Consider the following 19,701-nt stretch of genomic DNA (forward strand, 5'->3'; position numbering starts at 1 on the left):
CCCCAAGCCCCGCCTCCTCCCCATCCCCACCAATCACACCTCTCCCTCCCCTCCTGGTCCCGCCCTCCTCACGCCAATCACTCCCTTCTCCCCCCCTTCGCCCCGCCCCTCCCCGTTAGCCCCGCCCCACCCGGGGCAGCTCCCGGTAGCAGCCACGTCGGGGCGGGCCGGCCGCGCCTGCGCAGTGCGGCGGCTGACGGCGGCCGTGACAGGCTGGCAGGAAGGGGCGGGGCGGGCACCGGGACGGGCACCGGGACCGAGACGGGGACCGGGAGCGGCACCGGGAGCGGGGTGCAGCGGGCGGCGCCATGCTGAAGAAGTTCGACAAGAAGGACGAGGAGTCGGGTGAGGGCTAGGGGCGGGGCGGCGGGGGGAGAAGCCCCGGTCCCGGCGCCCGGGATGGGCTCCGTGAGGCGAGTCCCGGCGCCGCCCTGACGCCTCCCCCCCCGCCGCCTGCTCCCCCCGCAGAGATCGCCCTGGGGCCCGCCGCGTGTCCGGAGCCTGCAGGCCGCTCCCCGGGGGCCGCCGCGCTGACAGGGCGCCGGGGCCGGGCGGCGGGCGCGGAGGGTAACGGCGGGGCCGCGGCGGTGGCGGTGGGGTCCGGTGGGGGTGGTGGTGGTGGTATTCCCCCGGTGGTGGTGGTGGTGGTGCCCCCCCGAGGGCTCGGTGCCGCTCCCGGCCGTGCCTCCCTGCAGCCTTCCGGCCCTCCCCGGGCTGCCCCCGGTGTTCCGGGGGCTCGGGGCTGCGACCCGCCGGTGTGCTCGCTCCTCGATTTGCGCTGAATCACGGAATCGGTAGGGCTGGAAAGACACCCAGCGTCGTCTGGTACAGCCACCGTCACCCACCAAGCCGTGTCCCCAAGCACCACGTCCAGCAAGGGGACGGTCACCTCCATCGGCCTCACCCCAAGCCTCCCCCGATCCCTGACGGGCAGGGGGCTTGGTGCGGGGAGCCCCTCGTGGGGCATTTTCGGGGCCGTTCCCTGTCTGCACCTGCCACAGGTCTCCGGGTGGTGCCTGTGGCCAGGGCTGGCAGGGGAGGCACTTCCTTGTAGCGTGGTGTTGACTCCTGTTGGTTGTGTTCGTACCAAAAGCTCACAGAGCTCGCTCTCCTTACTGCCTTCGCTGCTTGCACGCTTCGCAGCGCTTCTCCTTCCCCATCGTGTTTAATTCTGATCCCTTGTTTCTGCGATGAATGAAGGCACCTAGCACTTGCTGCACCTGCTTTTCTCTGCTGGGTTCTCTGTACATCCTGTATGTAACCCTTGTCAGTCCCGGTCTTATGTGGACTGTTTCCTCCCTGAATTTATGGTCCTTGCCTGGTTGTTTCTCATCTATTCTGTGTGATGGCTAACGAGACAGCCTGTTAGCTGAGATGAGTGTCTGCTGGCTTGGGTTCTGGTTCTCTGCCTTTCACGGACGATTTAGGTAGCTTTGGATGAGCTGCTTCCGTCGGCTCTCAGCAGCGCACTCAGATGTTATTTTGGGCATGTAGCTGCTGTAAGACCCTTGCTTGGGCAGTGATTATTTCTCTGCAAATCAGCACAAATTGTTGGTAGTCATCCAATGCTGGGAGCTTTCTGGAGACGCTGCCTCTGCCTTCGTTGTGTCTGTTCCTCCTCTGATCAGAAGAGCGCTTTGACGCAGCGAGCTGTGAAGACCAGGACATGGTGTGCAATGCATTTCAAGATGCTTAGTGCTGTGAGATTTGCAGAGGTGATACTCTGCTGATGGCAGATTCAAGACTGCAGACGTATTGGGCTGCCAGGAAGGTGTTTTCTTTTTTTCCAGCCATTTTCTTTGAATATCTAAGAAACTGGTGCTAGAAACCTGTTTTTGTTTTTCCCCTCATTTTCTTCTCTCCCCAATGCCACCTAAGTGCCCATGCTTTGTTCAGCCACCTGCTGCGTTTGCAAATTTCATTCTGAGCCAGTGGAGGTCAGTTCCTGAACCTGAAAGGAGCCGGAGTGCGGATGCATTTGCCTTTTAAATGTAAGACTTCTGCAAAGGCTCCTGGCAGCAGCGCGTGATGCTTCAAGCGCAGGTCAGACCGGAGCTGCACCTGGGACCGTGCTCTCCAGGTCAGGCTTGTTAAATGGAGGAGCAGCACTGCAAGTGGCTCGGTGTTGTCCCAGGTCAGGCTGGGCCTAGGTACTAATTAAAACCCGGTCGTCAATAACTGGCAGCTTTAGAGAAGCTGATGCTCGCAGATGCTTAGGAGGAGGCGAGTTAATGGGGGCCACGCAGAATAATAGTGCTTTTCCCTCTGATTATTTCGTCCTTAATTGGTGAGTTTTTTTCATTATTTAATATAATTCATTCTATTAAGTGGAACAATGAAAGTTATTCTGTGTCCAGACTCTCTCGTCTGCTGTCTTGTTCTCTTAATTAGTGACAAAGAATGCATTACTGGTGGATTCCTGATTGCTTTATAGCAGGGGTAAAGCACTCCTGACTCGCCAGCCTGGCAAGCGGTGTCTCCTCTTGTCTGCGACTCTCTGAGCTTTTGTTTCTAGGCCCACCTTAGTGATGCTCTAACTGGCACAAGATCCCAGCCCTGCAGCTGGAGATGGGTCTTTGGGGATAGTGGTGGAGCACAGCTACTTCACAGCTAGTCAGTCTACCTCAGCTCGTGGCAGGTTACTCCTTGGGGTGACAAATCCAAGATTGTCCTGTCTGCTCTGCCTTCCCTAATTGCTCTGAAGTCCTTCCATCAATGCTGCTTAAAAGAGGGAGCGCTGATTGCTTGGTGCTCATGCAAAAATTACCCCCCAATGCTGCGCCTGTTATTGAGCTATAGGTGTGTTTAGAAAGTAGCTTTCCCGTAGCGCTCCTCCTGTAAAGACCCGTTATCTTTATTTTGCAGGTGGGGGTTCCAACCCGTTCCAGCACCTGGAGAAGAGTGCAGTCTTGCAAGAGGTAATCCCTTAGAAGCTCTCCTTTGTGTCGCCCTTTCTAGGTAGAGTCTCTTCCTTTCTTGAGGAGGTCATTGCAGAACTTCAGCAAGGAAGTGGGGGTTTGTTGTGTGTTTTTTAGGGGGGTGTTGGTGTCAGCATCCTTGTCTGTGCTTTGTTTCCAGGCACGGGTGTTTAATGAGACTCCCATAAACCCACGAAAATGTGCTCACATCCTCACCAAGATTCTGTATCTCATAAACCAGGTAAGGGAGAAGAAATGAGCTGACAAGCGCTTTTAATTGTTAGGTTTTCTCTAACTAAGCTTTGTCTTCTGAATAGTTCTAGTGTATAGAATAGTTCCAATGCATATCCAGGACGAATTTTTAGTAAGCACGGTTGCTGTGCTGCTAAGCTCCTGCTCACTTTCTTGTTCTGTGAGCTATGGAGGGCAGGAATGAGGAAATATAAAGAGACGGGTACCTATGATTTATTATTACTTGTTAGCTTACAACTCTGTGGAGCCGAAGGTGGTTTTGAATCCAGTTCTTAGCCTTCAGAACTTAAAATGTGTGCTCTAAGGATCAGCTTTGTAAAGGCATTTACTGGTCTTATGGGGTTTCCCTGCCCCAGGGGCCTCTGCATCTTATGTGAAGTAACTGCAGCTGGCTCTGGCTAGCTGTGGTGCCTATGGGGAGTATGACATAAGCTTTCCTTGCATAACCCATGGAAATCCAACCCATTTATCCCCCGTAAGGAAGCTGTATTGTCACAAGTCATTTTTTTGGTAACAATAAAGCATGCCGTCATCTGGATCAACAACTAAGCCGATTCCGGCCATGGCTGGAGGATTTCTCAGGCAGCACGTTACTCTGTTGAAATACTCTGGCAAGGGAGAGACCTGCCGCGCTTCCAGCCACGTTGTGCCTGTTTTCCTTATGTATGTGAGGCTGAGCCTTGTACCTGCAGCACGCCCAACTCTGGTTGTGGTAACTGGGGTTTCCTTCCTTCCTTCTTCCAAACATCATCTAGGGGGAGCACCTTGGTGTCATGGAAGCCACCGAATCCTTCTTTGCCATGACGAAGCTGTTTCAGTCCAACGATGTAAGTCTGCTTGCTGATTTCTGCTGTATTTATCTGGTGGGACAAGTTGTCAACAGTGTCTTTTTCAGCCTTGAGGTGTCTTTTTATGGAATCAACTTTTCCATCCTGCCTGGATGCATTTTCCACTACGTGATCTGAGTGGGAAGAGTAGGATGAAAGTTTAGAAACAGGTCAGCTTCGTAGCCCTTCCCTTGTAGCAGCTTAACTCCAGCATTCTCTCAGGAACAGAAAATAGCCCTGTCGCTTCATGCCGAGGGGTTTAGAAGAAGAAGGATGTTTTGTTAATGAATATGATTTTTGTACACCTTTTTTGCTCAGGCTCCGTGGCTCTCTGAAAGTATCAGGTTATTGATCTTTGTGATAAAGTCATGGAAGGAGGAAAAACGGAGATCCCTTCTGCCTGGGATTCCCTCAACTGATGTGTCTTCCCTCTTTCCTTGCTAGCCAACTCTTCGCAGGATGTGTTACCTGACTATCAAAGAGATGTCTTCTATTGCAGAAGATGTGATCATTGTTACTAGCAGGTCAGTCACTTTGGTTTTCCCACTCTTATATTGATGCGTCCTCCAGTAAAGCCCTTTGAGCCTCTTGGAGAAAATTGTAGTCCCCAAGCAACGTGAAGATAAGGAATGCTCTTGGTCAGGAAACAAATCTTCTCCTTTAAAAGAGGCCATTAAAATACAGATGCTGAACTCCTGGTGATTTATTTGAAATGTGCTGTGTCCCCATATCCCGTGCTCTTGAGTGTTTGGATTGTCACTTTTGGTTAAAAGATGTGGCAGTGCTGCAGTTTCTCTCCCCTGTTGCAAGAGGATCTTTTCCTCCTGCCTTCCCACCCTGGTGGGACTTGCTTGAGTCCTGCACTTGCCTGCTTGGTTTTCGGCTGTGGTCCTGTCTGCCTGCTGCTCTGTGGGCACTGCTTGCACTGAAGAGCTGCTGGCTCAGGAGTGCAGTGTCGAGAGCCTCCTGTTTCCAACCAGCTTAACCAAAGACATGACCGGGAAGGACGACAATTATCGAGGTCCTGCAGTGAGAGCGCTCTGTCAAATCACCGATGTAAGTGCAGCTTTTCCTTTGGGGCTGCCCTAGGCCCTTCACCCCACCTCTCACCCTGCCTTCCATGCCTTTGCGTCTCCTCTTTCACACTCCTGACAGCTTTTCTGTATCAGCTGTTGTTTCCCTCTCCCTGCAGAGTACCATGTTGCAGGCCATCGAGCGTTACATGAAGCAGGCGATTGTTGACAAAGTGCCAAGTGTATCCAGCTCTGCTCTGGTGTCCTCCTTGGTAGGTACCCCCGTGGGGTGGGCCTGAGGGACAGTCTGAGAAGTGGTTGTGGTGGGACTGGACGTCTTGGGAGCTTCACGTGGGAGCTGTCCTTTGGGAGAGGATATGTGAGGGAGAAAAAGAGAGGAAAGAGAACAGCACTTCTGTGCAGCGCAATACAATTTGATGTCAGAGTAATTTAATCCCAAAGACTTAGTGCTCCATTAGAAAGCAGCCCACCCTTTCTCCCTGTCTTAAGGAAGAAAAATTACCACGAGTTTGTGGCTGGCAGTGCCTCCTAGGAGCTCAGGCTGTCGGTGTGTTGGTACAGGCGATGCAGGATGAGAAGTGCCGAGTGCACGCACTGCACAAAGCAGCAAGCAGGATGGCTGCTGTTTGGACCAAAATGTGCAGAGGGGGGAAGCTTGCCCAAGGGCTACCTTGCACTTATTAAAAGCAATGTTGTGCCCACAAGCCTTTGGATCTCTCCAGTTAATTAAGTGGATTTGTGGCTGGGTGCATCTTTGAGAGGAGAATTAATGACCAGCTTATGAGTGCAAATATCTGTGATGCTCCCAAGTGTCCTATTTAACACCAACCTGCAGGTTTAGGAACTTCAAGGTTTAAAATGGGGTCTGGGTGGGAATCCAATGGCATTTCTGTGGTAGTAACCTGGATAGGGAAGCTCTCCCTGACTATTGCAGAACTGTGGGGGCTGCACAGTATTTGTGTAGGCACTGTGGCAAAAATGCTGCTGGTCCAACACTCATGATAGCACATACGCTCTTTCCCTTAACGAAGGTGCTAAATGTAGCCTGAGGAGCTTTGGTCTGTTAAGTTCTTGTTAGATGTAAGCTCTGCAGGCGAGACGGAGGGGTTTGTGTGTCTTTGTGATACTTGGCCACTCCAACTCTAACCACGGTGCAAGATCACGGCATTATCTCTAGTCCAGCTGTTTCTCTTCATACAATACAAGAGTGTTTCTGCACGATGGGGTTTCATTGTTGCTATTCCCTCCCTTTGTGAAGTGAGGCACTGGTGCTGGCTTTGTGGGAGGTGTTTAACCTCTTGACAGCACAGCTAATACAGGCAGGTCTCTGCATCCTAGTCCTCTGCTCTTTTATAAGTTGCTGCGTCCAGCATCCTCATGGGGAAGGCTAGCTTCTTAATATGAGCTGTTATTCCCAAAGCTTCCTCCATCCTTCTCTCATGTGCTGTCTGTGCCTTTGTCTCTGCCCAGCACCTGCTGAAGACCAGTTACGACGTGGTAAAACGCTGGGTGAACGAGGCTCAGGAGGCAGCTTCCAGTGACAACATCATGGTGCAGGTAGGAAACCCCCCTGCTGGTGCTCAGCCAGCCATCTCCAGGCCACAGAGGGGAGTGAAGAGCCCAACGTGGGTTTGTGACAGTCTGTTTCCCTGCACAGTATCATGCTCTGGGCTTGCTCTACCACGTGCGGAAGAATGATCGCCTGGCAGTCAACAAGATGCTCAGCAAGTTCACCCGCCATGGCCTCAAGTCGCCATTTGCCTACTGCATGATGATTCGAGTAGCCAGCAAGCTGCTGGAGGAGGAGGCTGGCAGGTGAGGGGGCTCTTTCCCTGCTGGAAGAATTTCCTCAGGTCCTGCTTCCATCTCCTCTTGTGGGCTAACTTTTCATCCGATGAGAGCAAATATTTCTGTATTTGAAGAGCAGTGTGCGACTTCTAAGTTATTTATTCTGCTTTTAACCATCAATGACAGGGTGCTTTCATGTTATGGGATCGCTTCTGCAAGTCTTGTCTGTGTATGTGCTTGCACATCAAATACTTGTTTCTCTTTCCTGTTTTGTGTTTTTGTGTTTCCTGTTTGTATTTATCGATATCATCTCTTTCATTTTGTCTTCTGTAACTCTTTGGCTAGCATGTGTGCACTGGGGCTTCCTGGTGGATAAGATCTCTGGTGTGTACAGTGAGCTCTGTATGAGACCTAGGGGAGATTCCTGTTGGCCTGTAAAGCAAAGGTTGTTGTGTAAGGTGGCAGCCAAACATGCTGGAAGTACTGCAAAATATGAAGATGGGGGGTTGTGTCTGTTTTTACCTTGCCAGAGGCAATGGTACCCGTCCAGTTTTGCTGCAGGATTCTTCATTTCTGTTAGGTCCCTTGTTTTAATTCATCCTTGTGGTTTTTGTCCCTCAGCCGGGATAGCCCCCTGTTCGACTTCATCGAGAGCTGCCTAAGAAACAAGCATGAGATGGTGGTCTACGAAGCTGCTTCTGCCATCGTTAACCTGCCCAACTGCACTGCCAAGGAGCTGGCACCGGCTGTCTCAGGTAAATGCGGTGCTTGCAGCAGTGGTGAGGGATTCGTGGGCCGGTGTGATGCCTGCTGATGACCCTGAGAAGGACCTCGTGTAGTTTCAGGCTTGCAGTGCTGCCACACCCCTGGTTGCTTTATGCTGGTGGTGAAAGCCTGTGTGCATGAATAGCTTTGCTACCGTAAAGGTATTTGCCTGAACTGTTCAGGTGTGGGTTACTGAAGGTTTTTTTTTTTTTTTTTCTGTGAAACAGGGCTGGATTTTAACTGCTAAATCTTCCAGCTTTAGATTGAGTGTGACTGTGTAAGAAGCCAAGGTGTTGGGGACCTGCCTTCCCAGCTCAGCCTAGTCCACAGGTTCTCCTGAGCTGGGACCGTGGGCACATAGGGAGGGTGCCCTTCGTGGGCAAGCCTGAGGAAAGGAACAGGGTTTGCAAAGAAACAGAAAGCAGCAGTTCAAATTGACTTAGTAGGAAAGATGATAAAATGGTGAAATTGGTTTCCCAGAGGAGCAAAGGATAGCAGCACCATGGAAAAAAGAGGGAGATGGGTGGGGGCTGGGTGTCAGCAGGAACATGTGGTGAAGGGAACAACAGGGAAGGAAAAAGAAAGGAAGCTGGTAAATTCAGGGTTGCTTCTTAAGTATGGTTCTAGTTATCTTCTGCTCGCAGCTGTTTCTTCATTTAATCTCATGCTTTAGGTGTGAAATGCTTCTCATCATAGATTGTCTAAATGTCTGCCTTTGTTGGTTTCCCCACCTTGCAGTTTTGCAGCTGTTTTGCAGCTCCCCGAAGGCAGCACTGAGATATGCAGCCGTCCGTACCCTCAACAAGGTAGGAGCAGAGTCTCTTGGCAGTTGTAATCATTTCTCTCACACAGGGAGGTGCAGACTTTAAAAGAGAAAGGAGGTCAGATTGGGCGATGATTTTGTGTAAATAACTTCTACCCTGGGATACAGCCTCACATTTCATTGCTTATGAGTGGAAGAAAGCCTCAAGGAGCACTTCACAGAAGAAAAAAAAGGCAAAAGCAATCCTGTTCACAAGTCTGCGAGAGCGTGCTACTGGCCTTGTGTGTTATTCCTGACCCTTCTGAGCTTCCTGGGGTGAAGGAGCTCCTTGTAAAAATGTAGACCAAACCTTGATGCTAACTGGATTGCCCCCTGACAGTCTTTGCTCCTGCTTTTCCCTTGACCTTGACAACGTGTTTGTGTTTTTTGCTAGCTGGGCTTTTTGCATGTATTCAGTGACCTTCCACTTTTCCCCTTCCTCTCCAGGTGGCCATGAAACACCCATCTGCTGTGACTGCCTGTAACCTAGACCTGGAGAACCTCGTGACAGACTCCAACCGCAGCATAGCCACCCTGGCCATCACCACGCTGCTGAAAACCGGCAGTGAGAGCAGCATTGACCGGCTCATGAAGCAGATCTCCTCTTTCATGTCGGAAATCTCAGATGAGTTCAAAGTAAGTGTGTGTGTGTGTGTGTGTGTGTGTGAGGAGGTGGTACAAAGGTTGCTGAAGGTTGCCCTTGGTCTTTATCCATGTTTGTGTGCGCACTCTGAAACCTGGATGGAGCCCCTTCCAGCACCTGGCCTGCAGTGTTTTTGCTGGGAAGAGAGAGAATCTGAGGCTATCAGCCCAAGCCAGGTCTCAGTCATACAGCACCCAGCTCCAAAGTCTGGGGAGAAGCCCTTTGAGTATTAAATCTCTTTCCTGCACCCAGTGGACATGGGCTTTTGCTAGGGGCTGACCAGCACATTAAAGATCAATCTTCTTGTCTAATTCCTAAGTCTTTAACCTCCTGGAACTGCCTTTATTGGATGACTAAAGGTAAAATCATAGCTTCAAGGCCAGGGACCCACACAAAATTGACAAAATTCAACCTTTTTTTTTCCCTGCCCAGTTTGACAGTCCTCTTTTTGACTTGACCCTCTTCCCTCTAGGTTGTAGTAGTGCAGGCCATCAACGCGCTGTGTCAGAAGTACCCTCGCAAACACGCTGTCCTCATGAACTTTCTTTTCACTATGCTTCGGGAAGAGGTAAGTTTGCAAGCAACTGCTTTGTGTTCCTTTTTTGCATTGAGATCTAGGGACTCCAAATACATAATAATGCAAGTACAATTTAGGACACGTCAGACAGAAGGTTCTTATTAACGGTGAACGTACCAGGAATTTTACCACCACCATATGCATGAACTGCAGGACTGCACGGTGGCCTCTGCGAGAGTTAAGTTTTTACTGATAATGCTGTGCAGTAAGATTCTCTACCTGTCCTAAAAGGCTTGCAGTCTGACAGAAGTGACCAGCTATGCATGACAGTGTACACATCCTGGTGTATTTTCAGTGTGGTTTTCATTCTTTAATTTTTCTGGGGGTTTATGAACTCAAAGCAAGTGCAGGCAACAACAGATCTGTTGGCAGACCATGTGTGTTTCGCATTTGAACCAGCCTTCTTTTATACTTTGACAGCAAATTCCAAGAAGTTTTGCCTTGTACCAAAAGATTATGTAACAACTTACTTATTGATGACACAGGACCACTTTTGTTCTGCTCTCTGAGCTGTGACAGTGAAGGGATCACGAGTACCTATAACCATTCTCTGCATTCAGTCAGACAATTGCAGAAAGACAGCTTTACAGAGGTTTGCTGAAGCTCGGCTCTAAATGAGCTAACACGCATGCAACGCAGCTGGCACCGCTGCTTGCTTGACGTCTCCTTCTGCCAATTACAGCCTCTTTGGGAACAAACCAGAGCCCCTCGCTCTGCTCCTGTGAAAAATGGACTGTTCTACTTTCCCAGATTTTCTGTGGGTGGATGGCATCATTTCGAAAGTGGTTTTGTAGTTCAAACCATTCTGTTTTACAGTTTTTTAAATCTAAAGTGGCTGCAGAAAGATCCCCCGAATGCCTGGAACTGTGCATGTAATTGGCAGAGGATAACGTGCAGTTTAATCCCACGGTGTGTATCGAGGACACTAGTAAATAATGTCTGAAGACAACTGAGCATTAATGGCATGTCAGGTTATGGGGTGTGCCTGGGGAGGTATTGATTGCCTGTCTTCCCACTCTAATAGGGCCATTTGCTGGGTCCTGCTGTGGCAGATATGATCCTTAATATATTTCTCTTGTGATTCATCCTCAGATGTCTGGTGCTAAAGGGGAGAGGGTTGAATTTTTCTCCTCCTCCCACATGGCTGTTTTTTATGCGCTAATTCTAGCAGCAGAGAATTTTGAAGGAGATATAAACCCTTCAGGCTGATGGATTCTGTTTCCCTCTCTACGATCTGTTTTTTCTTAACTGCAGCCGTTCTGAAGGATGCTGGCAGGCGAGCTTGAATATTAGCTGGTCCTCTGGGACTAGAGAGGGTCAGAAGAGGTGGGCAGCATTACTGCCCTTCTCCTTTCAAACGCAGATTAAAAGCACTGGGTGTGAGTGACCTTTTCAAAGGATTTTTTTTCCTGCCTGGCTAATTCAGAGTGTCTAACGTGCTTTGAGCTTTCCAGCTGAGCCGTTCCCTTTGCTCCCTAGGGCGGCTTTGAGTACAAGCGAGCCATTGTGGACTGCATCATCAGCATTATTGAGGAGAACTCGGAGAGCAAAGAGACAGGCCTGTCTCACCTCTGTGAATTCATTGAGGACTGCGAATTCACCGTGCTGGCTACTCGTATCCTCCACCTCTTGGGCCAGGAAGGGCCCAAAACCAATAACCCCTCCAAATACATTCGCTTCATCTACAACAGGGTTGTCCTGGAGCATGAAGAAGTCCGGGCAGGTAAGAGACAGACCTGGAAAAGCTGTCTGGCCTATGACAGATTGTCAAGGAAATACAGTGCGTGAACACCTCTGCTTTTGAGGATTGTGATTTGCTGTAGTCCTGAGTGGATATTTTTACACAGCAAAGACCCTGCAGTAATACTGATGGAAGAGTTGGCTTGCAGCTGAGAAATGGAGGGGGGGATGCAGTGACTCCATGGAACTAGACAGAAGAGATTTGCCAGCACTTCAGTGTAATACATCCGCCTCTCTCTAGTTACAGTAGTGCTGGGGCTAGTGTCTCTGATGTGACATTTGAACACAGCCAGGAAATGGAAGGAACTTCAGCTGATGTCCTTCTGTTCTTACGACTTGTGCTATAGGTGCTGTAAGTGCCCTAGCCAAATTTGGAGCCCAGAACGAGGAGATGTTACCCAGTATCTTGGTGTTACTGAAAAGGTGAGTGTCACCCGATGTTACGGGGACTAACAGGTTCTTTAGGGATCCTGCTCAGAATGAGGATGCTGTGAAGTTGTAGTTGAAATTAGAATTCAGTGAAATAGTAAAGATTATGGTAGCACAGGATTTTATGATCAGTGTTATCATGGTTTAGTATTTGTTCTAGTCACCTGAACGCCCTGCAGGTCAAGTCAAATCTTAATTCTTGGCGCACAAAATAATCATAATCTACACTTGGAATATGCTTGAAGGAATACCAGTCGCTTAGGGTAGAGGCATCCCTGATCACTGGGGGATCACAGGTTTTGCCATCCAGCAGCAGTTCCCGTCCAAGTCCCACTAAAACTTTCAGCTGCTTGACTTGAGAGGCAGTGTTCCAAGTGCAGTTACATTTCCTTGTTCTGTGACAGCCACCACGTCTGGGTTGGCCTGGTGCCTGCAACATTTGAGGCTGGTGGGGTGGGGAAAAGTTGGCGTGACACCCAGGGTCTTCAGGGTTGGTGAGGAGGGGGAAAAGGGAAGCTGACACATGACCAAATAACGTTATTGCAAGGAGTCAGAAGCATGGAGTTGCAGTGAGTTGTACCTCAAGAGTTTCTCAGCATCCTAGGTGAACACACGTTTGCTTGAAAGAGCTTGTCAACATCCACATGCTTGTCTACTCTCCTCTCTCTATCTGTGGGTCTGAGGAGGTGCAGCGGGTACCTGGGACCCTGTGATGGGACCACCAGCTGCATTCAGCACTGCCAAGTGTAGTGGATGATTGCTTGTCTGATACAATTGCTAGTAGGCTACTTGTAGTCTCTATAGCGTGTTTTTTCTGGCCCTGTGAGGTGGCTTAGTCACCTGGATTTATTCATGTGGACTCTGCTGACTTGTGCTGAAGCAAGTTTTCTGCTTTCTTCTCAGGTGTGTGATGGATGATGACAATGAAGTGAGAGACAGAGCCACGTTCTACCTGAACGTTCTGGAGCAAAAGCAGAAAGCCCTCAATGCTGGCTACATCCTGAACGGTAATACAAGAAGTCCTCAGACAAGCCTGCACTTATTTCCTGGTTTAACACACCACAAAGAGCTGGTGTTAGCTGTGGTTTCAGTGACCTGTCTGCTCTGTCCCCAGGTTTAACAGTGTCCATCCCTGGCCTGGAGAGGGCTCTGCATCAGTACACCCTGGAGCCCTCTGAAAAACCCTTTGATTTGAAGTCCGTTCCTTTGGCAACAGCTCCTATTGTTGAGCAAAGAGCAGGTAAGGCACAGTCCCCTGAGTGCTGGCCAAGCCCTTGGTCAGTAGTCTGCATCGAGCTTGTTGGGAGTTGCTGGGATCCATCCTATTTACATTTTGTGGAATTTTATCTTCTGTAAAGACTAAGGCAAGCAAATCTAGTTGCTCCCACATTAGAATTTCAACTCCTAGTTAGCCCAACCGCTAATAATAGTAATAGTTGGAACTGCAGTTGCTCCAGTGAGGATTACCTAAAGGTATTTAGGAAGCTAAATACAGCTGCCTAATCCACAGCAAGATGAGAAATGAGCTCCCTTTCTTTCTTTAGTCAAATCTCCTTCCAGATATTGATCTATTTTCTTACTTAGTTACTTATTACTATTCACCCTCACATCTTGTTTGTATTTTTTTTTGTTTTTTTTCCCTTCCAGAAAATGTCCCTGTTGCTGTAGTCAAACAGCCAGAGAAGGTGGCAGCAACACGGCAAGAAATATTCCAAGGTAAACTGATGCAAGGCCTCTCCTGCACACCTGTGTGTGAGAACCACATAGCTACTTCTTGCTGAGCCTGCCTAGCCCCTGTAACTTCTCCCATCTCTTGGGGAGTGACACAGGCACCCAGCTCTAAGTCAGGTGTTGACCCCTGGGTTGTGGGGATGCTTGTAGTCCTCTTCTGTCCAGCTTGCAGTAGATGTGGGCAAATGGCAGCTGACTGACTTTTAGAAGTCTCTAGTGAATGCTTACAGATGTTTGATGAACGGTTTCTTCCTGCAGCAGCTTCTGGCTGTTTAACTGAGGGCTTTGAAATTAGTAAATTAGTAACACTTTAATATGGGTTGGGAAGGCAATGGTTTGTGTCCTCTGTTTCAGAGCAACTGGGGGCAATCCCAGAGTTTCGGGGACTGGGCCCGCTCTTCAAGTCTTCTCCAGAGCCTGTTGCCCTGACGGAGCTGGAGACAGAGTACGTGGTTCGTTGCACCAAGCACACGTTTGTCAGCCACATGGTGTTCCAGGTGGGTAGCTATGGCATGTGGTGCCAAAAGAGGATTGGGAAATAAGCTCATGACCAGTTTAAAATAAATAAATAATAAAAAAGCACAAAACAAATAATAAAAAAGGCAGAATAAATACCTCAGGGTCATGTGTTCAAAGAATATCACTGGAATGAGTCCTTAGTTTCTCACTCAGGGCAGCAGAGCCCCAGAAAAAAGTTAAGAGTGCTTGCAGTTTTGGCTCAGCAGTGCACACGTGTACAGTCAAAATAACAGTCAGACAGGCACTAGGTGGGGCTGTTCTCATTGAGTAGTTGGCAAGAGGAGCTGTATTCTTTCCTCGGGGTCCCAAGCATGTGCTTTGGTCATAGGAGAGTGAAGCTTTTCATATCTGAAAGGCTGAAAATGTTACCTGAGAAAGTCATGGGGTGGGAGCTCTACCGCCATGTGCATTTTTTTTTAGCCTTTGCAGTACAGGTGCTCATTTCTGTGAGTCTTGGCTGTGGCTGTACCACCCCGCTGCTGCATGTGAGGAGATGTAGGCAATAGAGCAGTAGTATTTCCTTACAGCAAAGAGTTAACCTGGGAATTATCTTCCTGGGAGGAAGGACAAAGTACATTTAGAGAGAAAGTTCCACGCGGATTGGTGAACTGAAACAAGCAGAAGCTGATACGCAGCTGCCCTTGCTGGATTTGTGTTCCTGCCTGGGTTGCAGAGGTCACACATCGGATAATTTTGTGCTGGTATAAGTGTCGTTTTCTTCTTTTAATAAAAAATGCTTGAGCACTGGCATACCCTGAAGGTTTTTAGCTTCTCCCCTAAAGCATTTATATACCAGTTTCTCTGGGACTAAACTGAAGCGTGACTCCTACGAGTAGCCAGCTGAAGGCCAGATTGGTTGTTGAGGTTAGAGGCAGGAGTTCACAAGCTGACTCCATGCTCCAGCTATGCCTGCAGTGAACCTGCTACTATAGCTGAGAGCTTCAAGCCAGCTTTGTTCTCCCCTCCTGTTTAGTTTGACTGCACGAACACCCTGAACGATCAGATCCTGGAGAATGTCACGGTGCAGATGGAGCCAACAGAGGGCTATGAGGTCATTGGCTACGTCCCTGCCAAAAGCCTGGTGTACAACCAGCCGGGTACCTGCTACACGCTGGTGGCACTGTCTGAAGAGGATCCGACAGCAGGTAAACAGTTTGTCCTCTGTTTTTCCTGATATCCCCCAATGAAGCATACCGTATTGCTCACGCCCACACACATTCTACCTTGCATCCTAGCCAGATATTTTTAGCCTGCGTGTGGGTGCAGCCCTGAGTGATGCTGAGCATGACTTCTCCTTGCTGTTTGAGGGCTGTCAGGCCTCCCTTCTCCTCTCCTCGTTCCCTTGTGCTGTGGCATTGTCGAGTTGGGCTGTGGGAACTGGCAGCTGAGCATTCAGATCTGCTGAGTTATCTCCCGGGCACCCTGGCACGTCCTTTAGCCTGCCTGTTCTTTGTGTTAGTATGTGGGGAGGCGAGTGGATGTCTGCCTGTCTGTGAAGAGCTGTGAGTGCCCAGACACCGAGTAGCGAAAGAATATTTCAGACAAATGGCCAGGACTTCAGTGATGCTTCTTCAAACTGAACATGGACCAGGCCCTACCTGCGTTCTGGTCTTGCTGGTTTGTGTTGAGGCTGCTCACCTGTGTGTGGCTGCCCTTCATCCAGCAGTGCCTGTCTTCAGAGATGAGTTGCCACTTCCTCTCCCAGCCGTGTGGTATTAATCATCTGCCATGTTACGGTGCAAGCTGGTTTCGTTTCTGATGTGCATGAGCTGATCCCTAGATAAAAGGATCTTGCCCCCTTTGCGGGATGCTGGTGGGACATGTTCAGTTAATGTTCCCAACACAACCTGAGGCTCATCAGTAACAGACCTGAGGATTATGGTTTTGTACAGCTGTCAGGAGCCTGCATTTATCACTGTTGCTGTGACAAGGAAATACTTTCTCCTTGAGAGAAAAAAGCAGTCAGAGTGCTCCCTGGGTCGCATGCTAAGCCTGTGAGGAGGGAACCCGGCAGCCCCAAGCTCCCCAGCCCCATTCTGTGCCAGAGGAACGCAGCTCTGGTGGTAACGTGAGCTTTGCCTTTGCCTCCCCTGCCTCCAGTGGCCTGTACGTTCAGCTGCATGATGAAGTTCACTGTCAAAGACTGCGATCCCAACACGGGTGAGGCGGACGACGAGGGTTACGAGGATGAGTATGTGGTAAGGAGCTGGGCACGTACCCGGTCATGGAAACTGCTGTTGTTTTGAGGGACTTTGTGATCTGTACACACTAACTTGACATGCAAGCAGCGATGTAACCACTGACACTGCTGTGGACAGAATAATAAGAAGAGGAGGGTCTTGCTGCCTCTGTGGTGTCTGTCCCAAGGTGCAAGAAGTGGGTTTGGAGACCTTGTCTGTCTCACCTGGGCTGCTGGCCATCTCTTGCTCTCCGCAGGCTGCTCTCTGTGGTTGCACTGTTAATTGCCCAGTGGCTTGCCTGATGCAGGGAGACTTCCAGATGTGCTCTTCCTCTGGGGAAGGCTGGTTTTTCTCTCCTCAGCACTGCGACCGATGAAAGCACTGATGCTGTGAAAACACCTCTGTTGGCTGTTTTACCACACAGGAAGAAGCTCAGCTTATGCTTGATCAGAAACTAGGACTGCCTCTCAGAGGCTGGTGCTTGCCCTCCAGAGACAAAGCGATGTTGTGACACAACCTCAGCCTGTCCTGTTAGCTCCAGAAGCTGTTTTCTATGCGTCGCCTGTCACTGCTGTGAATCTGATTAGAGGCACTGCTGTGCAGTGAATCACTGAGGACACGGCGTCCTCGCAGGAGTGGGGAGGGTTTTTTTCCAAAGGAACACGCAAGGGTGACCCCTCTGCCTGCTTCCCACCAGTCACCAGGGCATTTAAGTGATATCTAAACAAACTCTTCCATCTGTTCCAACTACATTCAGCAGCGATTGCTGAAATGATTGCAGGCTGGTGTCTGGCTGGTTCTGGCACTGACAGCTCCTAGATACATACTCAGGAGGGACAAACCTCGTTCTGCCTCGCACAGACATCGCAGCAGCAGCTCAGCTAACCTGGCACATGGTGCTAGCTGATAGCAAGCACCTGACAGCATCTCACCAGCTACAAAACAACAGGCTAGAAAGGCAAAACACAAGCTGAGGTGCAAATGGTATATCTGAGTGGGCACCAGCAACTATTTCTTGGTGTTTTCTCCTCTGTTTTGGATGTTTGCCTACTGCTTTGATCCTTGTCATGCCAAGCGCTGTGCTCAGAATGGAAACCTGCTCTGTAAACCCTGGAATGGCATGACGTGGCTTTCCCAGGCCAAGCAGTTCCTCAACTGTTTGCTTGAGCAAATTAAAAGGGGCAGGGCTTGCTCTGACATTCTCATGAGCAGAAGTGGAGGCTGCCTCCTACATGTACCAGATCTCACAGAATCCAGTCTAAAACTCTCTCTAGCGAGAGCAGGGTGAGTAACAAACATGTTTCACTTGAGCCTCTTCTTATCATCAGCTTGAGGACCTCGAGGTAACAGTGGCCGATCACATCCAGCGAGTTCTGAAGCCAAACTTTGGAGCAGCGTGGGATGAAGTGGGTGATGAGTTTGAAAAGGAGGAAACCTTCACTTTATCTGCTATTAAAACCCTTGAAGGTAAGGCGGTGTCTGAACCCAGCAGGGCTCTTAACATCTCTCTTCTTCCAGCAGGCAAAGACTGGAGATGCAGTCTGGTTTGTGTTACATCTCTCACAGAAAGGCAAATAGGTCAAAACCCTTCACAAGTGATTTCACCACAGCTGTTAGATGTGGGCCTGCAGTTAGTGTGGTAACAATAGTTCAGGCTTCAACAAACAATGAATATTCTGGGCCCTGTGGAGACCAGGCTGGACTATGGGAAGCAAGAGAATCCTTGCACTCTAGCCTCCCAAACAGATCACAGTTAACCTGTGAGCTCCCACTTTCCCTCAGTGAAAGGAGGAGCTGCTCTGACCTTGGGACTCAAGACCAAGAAAAAGAGATGCAAAAAGCAGAAGATACGAGGTTGCCGGGCAGGCTTATGGTATAAACCCTCTTCTTTCACCATGTATTAAAGATCTGTTGTTCCTGAGAAACCCTCAACATGATCCTTATGATGTAGAAAGGTGTCCTTTGTCTGTAGCCATGTCCTGTTCTTTGCACAGCACCTTGGGCTTGAAGTACCCTCCCTGAGGCCCTTTCAAGTTCCTCCTAAAGACCTGTCATTCCTGTCAGGTGTTGTCTCCCTCCTGCATCCATCTCCAGAGAAGCAAGCTTGCTGTCAGGGCTGTGCAGTAAGCGTGCAGCCAGCTGCACTCCATTTCCTGAGTCATTCATTCTCTTGTTTCGGTTGCACTGGTGCCTTTGCTGCATCAGATAACAGAATTGCCGTGTGGTGGTGGCTTTTTGTTGTTGTTTTTGCTTGTGGGGGTTGCTTTTGCCTTCCTGGTGGCCTTTTAAAGCACAACTGGCCGATGCCTCAGGACAAGGACATGAACTACAACCTAAAAGCAGGGCTTTTGTCACCTTTTGATGCTCTCGTTGTGTCCTTGTCAAGACACTCATGACATGGAATCTGTTTTACTTACTTTTTTTCACAGAGGCGGTTAGTAATATTGTGAAGTTCCTGGGGATGCAGCCCTGTGAGCGATCGGATAAGGTGCCAGATAACAAGAACTCCCACACGTTGTACCTGGCAGGTGAGCTGTGGGCTGAGGTCTCCGCTGAAGTAGCAGCCCTGGGAGGTCGCACAGAACCGACTGAAAATCAGAGCAGGAGTTCATGAAGGAACCTGTTGTGCTCAGGGCAGGATTTGGAGGCTTGTCCCTGCTGTGGTTTCTGTCCCTGCAGGTGCAGGGCAACTGGTATTGGAATCGGGGGGGTGTTGGGATCAGGCTCAGCTGGGTGGAAGCTGCTGTCTTGGTGACCTGGCAATTTGTTTTGGAGTGAGGCTGAGGGGACAAGTAGAGTACCCTTGCCCTGCAAAGTCAATGTGTGCTGGAGGGTGGAGGTGAGTGACTGGCAGTTGCTGAATGAGTGCCTGGCTCTCTTCTCAGCTAGAGTTTATTTTAAACTTTCATGAGGTTTTATAAGGCAGAGTCCCAGGTGCAGTGTAGTGAATGAGACACGTGCCACTCGGGGTCTCTTCTGGCCCCCTGGGGATTTGCTGGACTACATCCACCAAGCATCAGCCTTCATTCGAGGGCTTTCAGCATGCTGGGGAGCGCAGCCTGTGCACTACTCACTCCCTTCCTTCTGCCCTGCCTTCCAGGCGTGTTTCGGGGTGGCCATGACCTCCTGGTACGCTCTCGTCTCGTCCTGACCGACACCGTGACAATGCAGGTCACTGCCCGCAGCGGAGAGGAGCTCCCTGTGGATGTGATCATGGCCTCTGTTGGATAACTGCCTCCTGCACCTCTGCCCTCTGCCTCCCAGCCTCCAGCAGGGCGATGCTTCTTCCTCTCTGCCAGCAGAATAGGGATCGTGTTCACTACAGCAGCTTTTGTGTCCCCTTGTCTACACCTAGGACCTGGATGTAGGGTTCTGTCTATTAAAAATAACGCTGTTTTTACGGTCTGAGTTTATTTTTTTAAGCAATTTTTCTTTTTTAGGCAGACCTTTTTTTAAGGTCTCCTTTGTCCGTGCTCTGGAGGGTTTCAGGGGTGGG

General features: G+C 49.8%; 1 protein-coding gene across 1 annotated transcript; it reads left to right on the plus strand.

Moving 5' to 3' along the window:
• Positions 1–256: 256 nt before the first annotated feature.
• Positions 257–19,436, plus strand: COPG1 (COPI coat complex subunit gamma 1). The gene is made up of 24 exons (XM_035337690.1): positions 257–345; positions 2,866–2,918; positions 3,079–3,159; positions 3,926–3,997; positions 4,442–4,521; positions 4,978–5,053; positions 5,190–5,282; positions 6,502–6,588; positions 6,689–6,846; positions 7,441–7,574; positions 8,323–8,390; positions 8,834–9,022; positions 9,502–9,597; positions 11,086–11,329; positions 11,694–11,769; positions 12,679–12,782; positions 12,890–13,015; positions 13,423–13,491; positions 13,861–14,003; positions 14,999–15,170; positions 16,126–16,223; positions 17,534–17,672; positions 18,635–18,733; positions 19,306–19,436. The coding sequence occupies exons 1-24, from the start codon at positions 309–311 to the stop codon at positions 19,434–19,436; spliced, it is 2,625 nt and encodes an 874-aa protein (XP_035193581.1). The 5' UTR covers positions 257–308.
• Positions 19,437–19,701: the final 265 nt, after the last annotated feature.

This window comes from Oxyura jamaicensis, chromosome 12, assembly GCF_011077185.1.
Source record: "Oxyura jamaicensis isolate SHBP4307 breed ruddy duck chromosome 12, BPBGC_Ojam_1.0, whole genome shotgun sequence".
In the NCBI taxonomy this organism is placed as follows: Eukaryota; Metazoa; Chordata; class Aves; order Anseriformes; family Anatidae; genus Oxyura; species Oxyura jamaicensis.

Bases quoted from the DNA above. Each gene is read 5' to 3' on its own strand.
- COPG1 (XM_035337690.1), top strand. From the start codon at position 309: ATGCTGAAGAAGTTCGACAAGAAGGACGAGGAGTCGG. The intron at 346-2,865 runs GTGAGGGCTAGG...TTTATTTTGCAG, and splicing joins CAAGAAGGACGAGGAGTCGG to GTGGGGGTTCCAACCCGTTC. The intron at 3,998-4,441 runs GTAAGTCTGCTT...TTTCCTTGCTAG, and splicing joins AGCTGTTTCAGTCCAACGAT to CCAACTCTTCGCAGGATGTG.